The following is a 14744-nucleotide window of genomic DNA, read 5'->3' on the forward strand; positions in this document are numbered from 1 at the left end:
TTTAGAAGTGTTAAATAATTTGATAAATTAGATTTAAATTTTATACACACATATACATATATTTATAATGCAATAATAATATAAATAAATAATTATTTTAGATTGAGAAAAGTTATTTGACGAGCAAAAAATTTTCCACGTGAAATTTCGTTATTTTTCTAAAGATGTTTACAAATTAATTTTTATAATTTTCTTGTACTTTGATTTGCCATTCATTAATATCTTAGTTTTATCTATAACGACGGTTATCACTTTGGGGCCTTTAAAAGTGTCGAAATTTCATCTGTGGACGATTGCCAAGTTCCAGGACGATATTCTCACTATATTTTATTCACAATGACATCTGCATCGTCCATAAATTTTACGAAAATGTTCCGACGATTACTTTGTGTAGATGTGAATTTTAAAGCGCCCTATCTTATCGATGCTACATTTATTACAAAGTATTCTATTGTAGAGAAAATATATGGATCTTAAATACAGATATAATCGATAATGAAATAACGTATTTAAAAAGAAAAAGTAGGACGTGATTTGAAATAAAATTAAAAATTTTGAGACGATTTAACATATAACGGATGAATTCATTATAACAGTATTCTGTATCTTGTTAATAATATAATTACACATTAATTCAATCATAAATAAAAAAATATCGTAGTTTGACGGATAATGACGTTTCACTTTTTCTCCGACATGATTACTTTTTTATTTCTTGCTAATCTTGCAAAATGGGTGTCCTTTCAACACCGGGATATATAGTGTCGGAATTGGATACGATTACGACAGACTGTCGGATTTTGTGCTAATTTTGCGTTCGTACGTAATTTTAGAGAGAGAGAGGGGTAAATGTAGGTACGTCTTTCCAATGACGCGCTTCTATTTTTACGCTGAGCAGAGAAAGAATTAAATTACTTGAATTTGGATATTCTCTTAACATGTAAAATAGCTACAAACAATTATGACCAATGTTTAAATTGAATTTATTTGAATTAAGCTTAAATTTCTTGATTGTTCATCTTTGCAAGCATTCTCACCGATAAAGGAAAGCAAAAAAAAAAAAAAAAACCAATTTATTTCACTGTATTAATATTATTTAATAAGTTTTTTATTTAAATATTCGCTCGTAGCGTGTATAGAGAGAGAGAGAGAGAGTTTCTAAATATTTTCTCACATCCTTCTTACCTTTCGCCTCTTGAGGAACATTCGTTTGAGCAGGTTCGTTGGAGAAAAAAACGCAAGAAGCGGCACAACGTTATCTCCCGTGGAGAAAATCGATATTGCTGACTGTATTTGTTTCTATACAATTAAGCTCTGTCTATATATATGATCGATGCTTGATACACACTGGCGTACAATGAAGCTTCATCGTCCTAAATATTCGGGGAGAAGGAAAAGTCACTCTCCATCGCGATAAATTGCGCAAATTCCATCGACGGGCGACGATGACCGAGAATCTTTTAACGATATGCTCTATGCAAGGCAGGAATGACAGGTAGCGATGATGCAGTCGTAAACACACATCTCTTTCTCTCCTTTTCGCGAAATGAATTGACAGTGTGTCTTATCGTATCGTCGACGTTTATAACAAGAGATCTCGTCGGGTATTTTGCGAAACACTCGATAATCCTTTCGGAGTTGATCGGAGGATTCAGTGGTTGATACGAAATGATATGAAAACACTCTGCGGAAAATAGACGAAAGAATCCATAAGATTTTACTTTCGGAATCTTGAATTATGGGCGCTTGGCGTGAAAGGAGAATCGGCTTTCAATTTTTGTATCTTTATATTTTCTCTTTATCAATTAGAAAGAAGTTCGAAATGATTTCTAAGAACATTCTAAATTCATTCTTTAGATTACACATTTCCGTTTGATAGAGGAACAAGGTTGAAGTTTACGATTTGTTTCCTCATTCGTCAATTTTTTTCGCAGAGCGAGTAACGATAGAATTCGGGTAAAGACTATAATCGAGAGTCGTGTCACAATTGAGCGAGATCGCGATAAGCGACTGCCAACTGCATCTACCAATTGGTCCTCCGAATTGTCAATGATTTGTACACGTGTTGCAAATTATAGATTTACTCCACTATTCGTTTTTCTTTCTTATCTCTCTCTCTCTCTCTCTCTCTCTCTCTCTCTCTCTCTCTCTCTCTCCCTCCCTCTCTCCCTCTCTCTCTCTCTGTCTCTCTCTCTCTGTCTCTCTCTCGCTCGCTATTCTCTCACGTATGTACACGCGTACATATTGCACATGCAACACGAGCGATACACAATTAGCTCTGTCATTTTTTTTAAATATGTATGTATATGTATATATATATATATATATATATTGTTTACATTTGTCGCTACGTCAAATTTTCTCATTGCAAAGTAGTTTCTGTGTTACATCCTCTCATTTTCTTTTGCTCATTCTTTCTCTCTGTTTCTCAATTTTTCTCACATGCTTACATACACACTCTCTCTCTCTCTCTCTCTCTCTCTCTCTCTCGGAATCAGCGTCATTAACGGATTGTGCACATATACATGTATAATTAACATATACGACGTAGCGATCGTTGAAAACATCCATGATTGACTTTTGCTACAATTATACAGCTTATTTAGAATACAATTGTTTTGTTACAAATGGTCAACGTGTAATGCCTGTTATGTGAATTTATCTCTTTCATGTGTATCTTTTCATGTTATATTCTTTTTCTTGATGTGATATTGTATATGTGTGTGCGCGCGCATCGTGTATGTGTCTGTAGTGATAGATTATTGTTTTATCGTTAACGTAATTATAGTTAATATTAGGCGTATATATATAGTACAGTTTACACACCGTACAATACATACATACAAATATCCGCGACAACCGGAAGAATATTTCTGTTTATAAAAAACAGAGATCTATAAATTCTGTATAATTTCGATTTTATTTTGGATTTTAATGCTATAGATAAAAATCTGTAACGGGATCTGCAAATAATTCGGGAATGCGATAATTGGCGTAAGATTTTTGCACGTCTATGTATAACAAAGATACGAACTTTTGTCGAAATTACGATAGTGCAAATATTCATTAATAACTGTGTTTTTTTTTTTTTTTTTTTTTTTTATCACGTTAGTTGTTTCTCTCTTGCTCTGTTTCTCGTTTTCAATCGCTCGATCGAGAACATCGCTCTCGATCGCCGTTGACAATTCGCAACATCTGCGATCGATTAATCGCACCATGTCAATTAATTAATCGTGTCCGGTGTCGCGGGTCGCGTGATTTCTGGCATGCTCTTCTCGCTAAATTAACGCATTACACATTACACCTTATTACAGATTCAGTGATACATAATAGATACCTTTTTATTATCTCACTTATGTACAGAGGGCAGCTTGCCTATAGTAGATAGGTAGATAGATTTAACGCCGGATGATGACCGAAGTAGTAGTAATAGTAGCGGAACGTCGGTACTTCTCGATAATTGACGCCAGATCGATGCTCCTGGTTCCTTTCTAGATGCTTTGCAATATCGTCGTACACGGCCCTATCGTTATCTCGACCTTTGTCGATACCGATATTAACATTCGCTAATGCTTTCCCTTTCAATAATTTTGCGAAGAGTGTCATTTCGAGGTCGATTCATTATATGAAGTCGCCGAGTGATGATTATCGATCACGTTACATTATACTGCGACATTGCGTTGTCCCGAAAATTCAGAGATTTAACATTTTATATTTCATCGAAGGCGACATTTTCTTCCGCGATCATAATCTTGTCATTTTATTCGAATGGATAATTAAATAGATAATTGGTTAAACTAGCTATAAAGGTAGCTATAAGGAGAACTGCACAGAAATGAATTTTCTCTTGCGATACACAAGTCTCTTATCGCTTTTTATTGATAAATATTATTTCATTTTCTCTCTCTCTCTCTCTCTCTCTCTCAACAAAAAAAAAAGGAGACGTCAAAGAAATTATATTAGTTAAAGATGAATGAAAAATAAAATAATAATAAATGCAATGAAAAACTTTTCAGAAACGTTTGACGTTATAATCAATTTGCATAGACGACACCTTAAAAAACCGCGAAGATATATTTCAGTCGCAACAAAAAAAAAAAAAATGTATTTGGTATCCAAACGCTAGATTTTAAAATACTTGGACTTTTTTCCGTGGGCGAAAATAAATTGTGCATATTTAATCGGCGTTATCATTGTCATCTCGTGACACTTTATATCTAAATTACGATAGTTATACTCGCTGCAAATATATACATTAATGAATCATCGATTGCGCGTGAATAATCGAATATTATCGGTTAAAAAAATATTTCAAGTATTGAAAAAGTTTGCTAACGAAATACTTTATGTCTTTAAAAGAGAAAACTAAGAGATTCTCCTTAGAAGCATATTACTTGAATTTTTTCAAGCGTGATATCGTTGAAAGAGTTTTTTATTTTATTTTATATGTTTAAATATTTTTTTTTCTTATATTATATTTTTTTCTTTTATAGAATATCTGATTATAGATTGATTATGTGAATCTTATTCAATCGCTTCCACGTGTATTACAACAAATATTAACGTAATAATCGCTAAAGCAATTGTTCATTCTCGCGTATCTTATATCGCTCTTGTATTTTAATCTTTCATTTATTATACGTCTCCGATTACTCGATATTCAGAACTTGTGTAATTTTGTCGAATGATTGACGCTTATTGTCAGACTTTTTTGGGCGCGTTTTATTTAATGCACGGACTTGAGTCACTCCCTTCGGTCGTGTCCGATTTTTCTGCATGAATCTATGATGCCAAACATCGAGTGAGCAACATCGTTCCCGCTACAATGATCATCGTCATTAATTATTATCAACCGCGAAATAATACAATGTGGTTCTTTTTTTTTTTTTTTTTTCCCCGTACTTCTAATATCTTCTTTTCCTCGCGTCATTTTCTATCTCTTTTTCTTCTCACAAACAGTAACAGAAATCGAAATCTGCATTATTTCATTGAGCCCAGATTTCGATGCCAGATACACGAGAATAATCTCGATGAGCAAGATATTTTAGTTAATATATAAAAAAATCTTAAGCTTTATAAAATTAATTTCTTAATAAGATTGTAAGAAAGGAACATATATATGATAAAAAGCACAGATATTTTAAGTCTTACTTTTGTTGCTTTAAAGATTTTCGTTTTCATTCGAATGATCAATTGTGAGTTAATTGAATCTTCTTTGATTCTTTAAAAGAAAATAAGAGAGATCGATTAAATATCTGAATTAAGTTTAAATAAATTTTAGTAATTTAAGGAGCAGATATCATTAATAACTACCGTTAATAACCGTAATTGATGTTATATTTATTTCTAATAACAAAACCTAATGATCAGCGTGTCTGCGGCATAGAAATCTCAACTTATCAAAGTCCATCCCTGATTTCTATCAAGCGAATGAACCGAAAGGAGGACCACGGCCGATTGCGGTCGTTAATCTTCGGTCGTATATCGATGATCACAATCGTTATGTGTATACATATATATGTATATATAATTATAGCGTACATTAGATTCATTTTACATATCATCTCGCGCCGAGAAAGGATAAAAGGAAATAAATGAGAACGAAAGGCCTCCGAAATAAATAATGTAACGAAGGAACGACGAAGTAAGTGGACTAGTTGACTCGTCAGCGTCGCACACGCGACACTTCCTCTCCTCTTTTTCCTCCTTTTTTTCTTATCCTCTCATTCTAACATACGCAACACACATGTGCAACACACACATACGATCTCTCTGGGTTCTTTTGCCTCTCTTCTGCGTGTCGCCATATTTTTTTTAGCAATTACAGTTAGTGTTCGCTGGGTTGGTCGGCTGATCGGTAAGTCGTTGACCCTTGGTCTGGCCCATACCACTCGCCATCAGGGTCGGATCATTGTCCAATGATTCGCTCATCTTGTCGCATATTATATCCACCAGTGTCTCGAACACCGCCTGTTGAAACGAGAAAGAGAGAGAGAGAGAGAGAGAGAGAGAATCGATCATACGTGTGACCTCGCGACAGGTGGGATCGATATCCGCGTGTTCTCGTGGCACGATAAAGTAGAAGATTGTATATCAGAGATTTGTGAAACGGCATTTCAAAAATTTTCGCAAGGATCTTTGAATTATGTTCATTCATAGAAGAACAAGCAAAAAAATTATTCGATCAAAAAATAATTGAAAAAATAAAATCTTTTTTCAAATAAATAGAAATTTGTCATCGCATTTTGAAACGCAACAAGTTACTTTCTTAAAGGAAATACGCTATTTTATCAAGAACTTACTACGAACATTCAACTAAATTCCCAATTATAGCTTTTACGTTATCTTATGTAAATTACATAAGCCAATAGAAACGAGGAAAATAACCTTTTTTTTTTTTCAATTTTCTTTTATAACTAAAGACAGTTAATGCGAAATTTGTATTTCGAGAATTTAATCTCATTTATGAAATTGGGGCGATTTATCGAATCTTTTTGCGACACGCGACACATACATACCTTAACATTGATGTTCTCCTTGGCCGAGGTCTCGAAGAATCGTACCCCTAATTGTTCCGCCAACTGTTTACCTCTTTCGGAGCTAATCACCCTCTCTTCTTCCATATCGCATTTGTTGCCCACGAGGATTACCTGGGCGTTGTCCCACGAATAATTCTTTATTTGTGTGATCCAGTCCTGGACTGAGTTAAAGGATTCCTCGTTTGTGATGTCGTACATTAAAATGAAACCCATTGCGCCTCTGTAATAGGCCGTCGTGATCGTTCTGTATCTCTCCTGACCCGCCGTGTCCTGTATAAGGATAATCAATCAATAAATCAAGGAATCAATAAGCGTAACGCAGTTCTGCGCGAGATAAATGAGTGTAATCAGCATTATTTTTTGCTTGTATTTAAATGTTGATATTCGTCAAATAATATGCGAAGGAAAAGTTTCAAAAATATCAGTTAAAATAAGTAGAAGCGATACATTCATAATTCGAGTTTATAATACATGCAAATCATTATTTTTTATACACGTACAATTATCATGGAAAATATTTGTTATATAAGCCTTTCTACAATAGTTAGGCGCGATGATGAACGGACGAATAAAGATATACTGACCCAGATCTGTAACTTGACCCTTTTGTCGTGTCTGAAGACGGTCTTCACCTTAAAGTCGATCCCTACGGTTGACACGAAAGCAGAGGTAAAGGAATCATCCGCGTAACGAAAAAGGAAGGAGGTCTTTCCTACGGATGAGTTGCCGATTATCAGCAGTTTGAACATGTAATCGAAGTTCTGATCCGCGGCATCTCTGCCATCCTGACGCGCCATCTGCGAAGGAGTCAGCTTTAGAAGATTTAAAAAATTTTTTTAATTTATAAAGAAGATTTCTAGATTATATATGTGTATAAATTATTATTCTTTTCTTTTTTATTTATACGAATTAAAAAGAATTGTACATAAAAGATTTATTAATTTCTCTGGAGCGGGATCCTAGGATTTTTAATAAAAGTTCGGAAATATTGGATTTATGATTATATATATACAGTATGATTAATGATTATAGAAAAATTTTTACATCGAAATAATATATATATATTATTTTTTCAGACTTCGTGACACTCTCGTTTATGGATCGGCGATTCGAGGAAGAGGATAATGCGATGAGACTCTTGCATTTCGATTAGCTTTGCACATGCCCGTGTTGTAAAATTACACACGTGATGGTCAAGAGGAAAAGCTGTTCGATGCAACAGATGAGTTTACGATGCATGATTCGTCACAGTTTATCGAACCGCATGATCACGTTCGAGAAAATATTGGATAAAAATATCGAAGAATTAGAGGCCAGGCCGCAATATATAAAAACCCTATACGAGAGAAGGTTAGTACAGCTTTACTCGAAATCTTATTCGGAAATTCAATTTTAGTTCATCGATTCAGTGAGATTAATAAATGTCACTGAATGATAAATTAATCGTTTGACAGAAAAAAGTTACATATACTAAAAATGAATAAGAAGTTTTATAAGATATCTAAAACTCTCTCGTTCCTTTTCGAGAGATATAATACGTTAAATAAATAAATAATTAAATTTAAAGCATTAAAGGAAATATAATATTATATTTCATTGGCTTTTCGTAACCATCTCAATCCCGTGTCTGTCAACTTCGCTATCCTGTAACACTGCAACTCATTAGTCTTATAAATCTCTCAGTTAAATTACTAGCTCAATTAAGTTACTCGATCGTGGAATTTATAAATCGTCAATATTATCGCGTGTGTAAAGTCTTAATTGAAATCTATTGAATTTTCTTTCGCGCGTTTTTTTTTTTTTTTTCTCTGTTAGTTTCTCCCTTATTCGAAACGCAATAGAAACATATCGAGTCGATATTCCGATACCGTATTATTCTTCTGCGAGGTAATATCGACGATGGACAGCATCCGGGCCATCCGCGTACGTAGCTCGAAAACTGAGTCCTTAACCGGCGCGGAGGATACGTTCTCGCACTTCCTCGACATTTTACACGTAACGTGTATCACGATGTGACACACCCGATCGATCTTTCACGTCCTTCGCTCTTCCTTTATTGCGGGTCTTCGAACACATTAACGGGAACGAATTCTCTCAATTTTCTTGCCCTCTATAGTCTCGTTTTATTAACTGCAATTTATTATTCATTTTATCTTAAATCGTCTTTCGCGATCTCGCTTTATCGACACTCCAATTTATTTACCATTTAATTAAACCTCCCTTACACGTTTCGTCAAGTAAAACTCATCAACTGCTTCGTTAATCGCTTCTAGTCTTGTTTTATTAACCGTTTCATCAAGCGCGTTCGTCAGCTTACTTGGGCAAAATTATCAATTAACTGTGCCCGTACAAGACTCGACTAATTGTAATTCTCCTTTCGAAAACCAGTACGTTGGAGAATTATCGGCTGTTATAATTACTATCGATCATCATTTCGACACGTTCACTGTGTTCATTCCTCTTCGGCACCGACGCGAAATCCCAATATATCGTCTTTTTAATCACTAAACTGCGCTTAATTGATGTAACCGAGCATAATTCGCGGACGATTCTGAATAGTGAAAGAAAATTGCTGCACGATGGTGCGCACTCTGTTCGCATCCACGACGAACCGCATCGCGGAAATTTATTCAGGTCGGCTCGATTAGCGAACGACGTGGCCACGTTTCACCTTCTATCTTTCTTTCTTTCTACGCGGTGCGGTATACGCATATATTGCTTCCGGCGCGTACGCGTCGACGGCGATAATCGCACCCGCGATAGTCCGCGGTCCGCGCAGGTGCGTACAGTCGCGTTCACGTCGCCTCGATTCATTCCCTTCATTCGTCTTTCTTGGATATTTGCTTAATGAATAATTGAAATCGTACAAACCTTATCTGACATTTTATCGGCAAATACGATACCTACCTCGCGCCAGTTATCTTTCTTTACACATTCTAAATTGTTATTTCGTATATAAATATTCTTTAGCTTAAATTAAAATTTTCTATTAGAATTAAATTTCTCTCTCTCTCTCTCTCTCTCTCTCTCTTTCTCTCTACCTGAAACTGAATTAATAGAGTGAAATTTTATTGACTACATTTACTTTAGCAGATATTTATTTTTGAAAGCTCGCGTACGTATACCTTAAGAATCGTTAAAAATTCTTACTAAAGAGAAATCGATAGTTTTATAAGAAGAGATAAAAACATAGTTTCAATGTAATCTACTTAACGTTACAGTAATTAACGAAAGTATAGTCTTTCATAGTTCGCTTTTTCTCTCTTTCTTTCGATGCGGAAGTGACGCGAGACATATATAGCGGAGATATGTAAAATGTAAGAGAGAAAAAGTTTCGAAACTCATCGATTACCGACTCGTCAAAAGTTACACGGCTATACTAGTAGTGGGAAATAAATATCGGTGTGGATCAAGAGTTATAAATACCCTACGCGAATGTAAAACCGCGGGTAAACCGAGAAACTTTTAGATCCGGTAAGCAGGTTCCTATCGATTATCACGCTCGATTCGTTGTCCGGAGTTATTTTACAAGTAAAAGTGTACGATCCGTTTCGCCGACAAACCCACTCTTTAACTCGAAGTTTCATGTAAAAAAAAAAAAAAAAAAAAAAAAAAAAAAACTCGACTTATTCTATTTTTTTCAGAGAGCGAAACTTTTTATTGATTATAAATCTCTTATTGTTGGCAGAAAATATCGAATTAAAATTCTTGACTAGAATAAATCTCTTTTTATAGAAATGATATTTTTCTGAATCTCTAAAATTTAACATTTTCTTTTCCACCGAATTAAACGATACAAAATTTTATATTTGTATTCTTGTGCGAAATCTAATTTCTCTCTTTACTTTCGCTTACATATGATTGAAACATTATCGATGCCTCGACATTCTCGATTGAATGAACCGAATCCCTGATTAGCCACACTTGCAATTTTTCTCAGCTTATTTCGAATCCGTAAATCTTCTTCCCGGAAACACGTCACGAATATTATTAAAACGGATCCAATCGAGACGATCGCGCGAGCTATACTGCATGTATAGATGTATGTAATTATTTGATGAGAAGCGCGCGATAAAAGTATAAAATCTCATCCGGAAGATTGCGTCACGCGCTTACACGCACTTAAACATATGTATGATACGGTGTACTATGGTTGAATAAAAGTAGGACAAGGTTTTCCGTGTGCGATAACGATATCGGTCGCCGTATGTCGTGTCAACGTTAACTACCATCGGTTCTCGTAAAGAAAAGCGCAAGTATGTTAACGCCGCCGTATCACCTGTGTGCATTGTTGTACAATGTTACGACGATTTCCGTGACGGACGGCGTTGAGTAACTGAGCGTTTCTGTCGATGGACAGATGATGATTGAGCCTACGGGCGTTTTACGGAGTTCAAGTAGATACGGAAAATCGATGACACGGCGACAGGACAAGTCCATTTCTTCTCGGCGACTTGGTTTGCTCGAAATTTCCAAGTTAGTTCTACCATCAATGCGGAAACGTTGCACACGTTTAATATTATTCGATTTTTTTTTTTTTTTTTTTTAATGTTAATTATTCAAATCTTAGATCTCTTTTATCGCATATTTTCTTTAAGAGAAAACTCGTTGAAGCGTGTGTTTATATCTTTAAAAGTGTCACGAGGATATTCGTCTTAAGTAATTCATACAATACATAATTTCATAAAATAAAACTCGGCTCGTGAAATAATTTATACGTGTAATAACTGATAAAATAATTAAAGCGAGATTAAAGTATACGTGAAATTTGAATCGAAAAATTGCAAAAGAAGAGAAATCTTTTGCTTTCCTTTGACTATGACACTTGGACACGAGTTGCCCTTTCATCGAATCGTTGATGCAGCGACGGACATATCGTAATCATCCGATTCGCGATACGGGGAACGGCATTGAGGGAGCAAATATTTTCGGAGAGGCAAATCGATTGTTACACCCGGTGCCCACCCACGCTCGCGCTCTCGCGCCGCCGTCCGATACGTAGTTTCGATTTCAGTGCATCAGTAGAATGAACGACGGAAGTAAAAGATGGAGCCCCCGGTTTACGTCAGAGGCATCAGCGCAAAAATATCAAATCTTTAAACGGTTCCCCGCTACTTTTATCCAAAAAGGAATAATTAATTAATCCCTTCGAGATATTCAACTGATTATGTTTTACGACGAGTTTCTTTATTCTGTAAAATAATCATAAATAATTGTCAATTTTATCGATCTTTAATAAACTAATAAAACATAACAAAATATATATATATATATATTTTAACAATTTTAAAATTAAAAGAATAAGAGAGAGAGAAAGGGATGATGATGATAAAATTGAAATAATAAAGTAACTAAAATATAAGAGATATTTGTCATGTTATGAATAATTAATAATATTGCTCTTTCTTATTTTATGTTATTTTATCAAGAAGACTTCTCTCTAAGAATATTTATGGTAGTTTTTATTTACCAGATGTCTGGAAAGAATTAATTATATCGATTTTCATTCTGAATCCGAAGAATTATTAGTAATTATCATGCCTGATTATAAAGGCTGACACACTCAGCTGGGTGTTGCACGATAGGTAACTAACTTATCAGCATGTCCTCTTATCTCGGCTTTCCTCATCTTAATTTTGAAGAAAAAGGTACACAGAGAGGAAATTTATTTACGTAACATGATCTCTCCGCGAGATCTTAACACCGTGAACATCGCGGGAAGAAGCGTGAAATAAATAAATGATTACGACTTGCGAAATTGATTGAGAGAGAGAGAGAAGGGAGGGTGGCCACCTACGTCACGACGATTCTACGGCGTCGCATGAAACGCAGAAAGTCAGCCCGAATGAATGAAAAGTCTGTCGATCATGCCCGCAGTTTTCACGGCTGACAGAAAGCGAGAAAGCGCGAGGGATCAATTTTATTCGAGAGTTGACATATTTATATATCGAAGATTAGAAAAACTTGTGTGTATTTATATATATATATATATATATATATATATATATATATATATAACAATAAGCGAAAGAGAGTGGCAAAGATATAATTACCACCATTCTGAATATATTGGTCAAATTTTTTTACGTTTTACGTAGAACTAAGAAGGAGAGAAAAAAAAATTAAATAAATAAAACATTTAAGAGTAGGAGTAGACGGAGAAGTAGGCAGAAACCAAGAGAGACAGAAAGAAAGGAGAGAGAGAGAGAGAGAGAGAGAGAGAGAGAGAGAGAGAGAGAGAGAGAGTGAGAGAGAGTTGAAGAGAAATCAATAAGCAAGCTATCGCGACGAGTTTACTTTCTCGAAGAAAATCTCTCTCTCTCTCTCTCTCTCTCTCTTTCTCTTTCGCAAATTCTCACTTTCTGCCGATGGTCAAATAAAATTCTCGCGGATTGTCAAAGTGTCACCTGGAAGGATCACTCCCTAGGGACGGGGAAGGAGGTTGTCTCCCTTCGCGGACGACGGATCGCTCTCTTTGATGACACGTTAATGTGGGAAATCCCGCGCCGATTCGTCGTCGTCGTCGTCGTCGTCGTCGTTGTCGGCTGTCGATGCGACGTGAGATGCGACGACGGATGCACCACGCGCTGCGCTGCGCTCGGCTATCGATCGATTAATATTTAAAGCGCACGGGGTGGCGGGGGAGTTGAGTGACGCGAACGAAGGGAGAAGCGCCAGACGGGGACCCGTTTTCCCTTTCGGATGTAAACGGGCTCTCGCGATCGCGGACCACGGTGCAGCACACGATGCACGCAGGGGGTGTGTTATTTCGTATCAGCTATTACGCGACGAGACTGGTGCTGGACTGCTCGAACTCGGCGAAGCGTCTCGCGCACGGCCACCGTAGACCGCCCGAGTCGGTTGTCCCTATATAGCTAAGGATATCGACCATTTCGACGATGACGGGCGGGGGTCACGTCGTCGTCGTCGACGACGATACGACGGGGGTAGTAGGATCTGAGTCTGCGCGCCGCCAACAACCCCCGACTGACATCAATATAATCGTGAATAGAAGCACACCGGGCTCGCCGGGGTGGAGAGAGAGAGGACACTTGTTGATCCGCGGGGATGTGGGCCGCGGATAATTCTTGTCTCGTACAACTTGCGCGACTTTCGATCCGGCGCCCTGAATCTCGATCCTCCGCGAGATCGCCAGTATTTTTTTTTTTCAATAAAATTTTTATTTTCCGTTACATTTAAACATAAAGATGAAAAAATACTTTGTCAAATTAAAAAGTTGAAGAAATCCCTTTATTCCTGGTTGTTCGTGGCACATATTTTGATTTGAAGGAAGAGATTTTTTCCGAAACTTTATGACCTGGAAAAGTATCGTTAGCTTTCTCTCTGGAAAGAAATTAATTCATATTTGTTTAATAAAAGAATCGATCTTAAAATCTATTATTAAAATCTATCTATCTAATATGTATGGGCAGAATCTTACTATGAATCTATAGGTCTCTCATTGTCAGATAAAGACGACCACGTGTTCCATCTACAGCAATACCGAAGAACCACGAGTTCTTCTCTATTCCTGTTAGTTGGCAAGTAGTTTCAACAATCACATCTCGATCGTTACATACTTTCTTTATCCTTAACAATATTTCCAATTTCTATACAGATAATAAGTATGATTACGAGCATATTTAATTCGATTGATATCGTGCTCTAATTTTTCTTAAAGTCACTGATATAATAGTCAAGTTATTTTTCATTAATTCTATCTATAAAGGAAAGAGATTTCTTTAAAAATATTATTTTTCATCGGTTTATATAAACTAATAAAATAATAGATAAAATAATGAAAAGAAATTTGGCGATATATAAAATATTGAAAAAAGTTTATTAGGAATGGATTTTTTTCTTTTTCTTTTTACTTTTTTAAATTATAAGACACTCATAGATTATTTAGCTTATAAGCTCTTTATTATGTAAATTACAAAAAAAAAAAAAAAAATACATAAAAATGATATATACAACATTTTTATTTGTTCAAAGTTCTACTTTATTCAAAATTCATAATTCTATCGAGAGCAAATATAAATCGTTTAATGAGTGAGAGATATTATCGAGTTCATAAGGAAATGTAATAAAGAAAAATGATTTTATGTTTTATCGAAATATACATCTTTTACGTTTAGTATTAAAAGATCATCACAGAAGAATATGATATGGTGTAATAACTGTATCCGCGTTAGTACAGTAAAA

At 35.6% G+C, this 14744-nt stretch overlaps 1 protein-coding gene across 7 annotated transcripts; it reads right to left on the minus strand.

Annotated features, from left to right (window-relative positions):
- Positions 1-2110: 2110 nt before the first annotated feature.
- Positions 2111-13410, minus strand: Rab3 (RAS oncogene family member Rab3). Of its 7 annotated transcripts, none has more exons than XM_070301815.1 (4): positions 12947-13410; positions 7124-7336; positions 6519-6809; positions 2111-5970 (listed from the first exon to the last, which is right to left on the minus strand). In XM_070301815.1, exons 2-4 carry the CDS (start codon positions 7334-7336, stop codon positions 5815-5817), a joined length of 660 nt encoding a protein of 219 aa, XP_070157916.1. In that variant the 5' UTR covers positions 12947-13410; the 3' UTR covers positions 2111-5814. The 7 variants fall into 7 exon arrangements, with proteins under 7 accessions (XP_070157916.1, XP_070157917.1, XP_070157918.1 ...); XM_070301816.1 differs by having other exon boundaries at positions 7124-7351; XM_070301817.1 differs by lacking the exon at positions 12947-13410 and adding an exon at positions 12899-12920.
- Between the last annotated feature and the right edge of the window lie 1334 nt (positions 13411-14744).

Source organism: Polyergus mexicanus, unplaced genomic scaffold (assembly GCF_030449975.1).
Source record: "Polyergus mexicanus isolate NDT 795.1 unplaced genomic scaffold, iyPolMexi1.0 SCAF_9, whole genome shotgun sequence".
Lineage (NCBI taxonomy): Eukaryota > Metazoa > Arthropoda > Insecta > Hymenoptera > Formicidae > Polyergus > Polyergus mexicanus.

Bases quoted from the DNA above. Each gene is read 5' to 3' on its own strand.
- Rab3 (XM_070301812.1), bottom strand. From the start codon at position 8,527: ATGTCGAGGAAGTGCGAGAACGTATCCTCCGCGCCGGTTAAGGACTCA. The intron at 7,337-8,407 runs GTATCGGAATAT...ACTCCTTCGCAG, and splicing joins CCTCGCAGAAGAATAATACG to ATGGCGCGTCAGGATGGCAG. The intron at 6,810-7,123 runs GTCAGTATATCT...ATCCTTATACAG, and splicing joins GGGTCAAGTTACAGATCTGG to GACACGGCGGGTCAGGAGAG.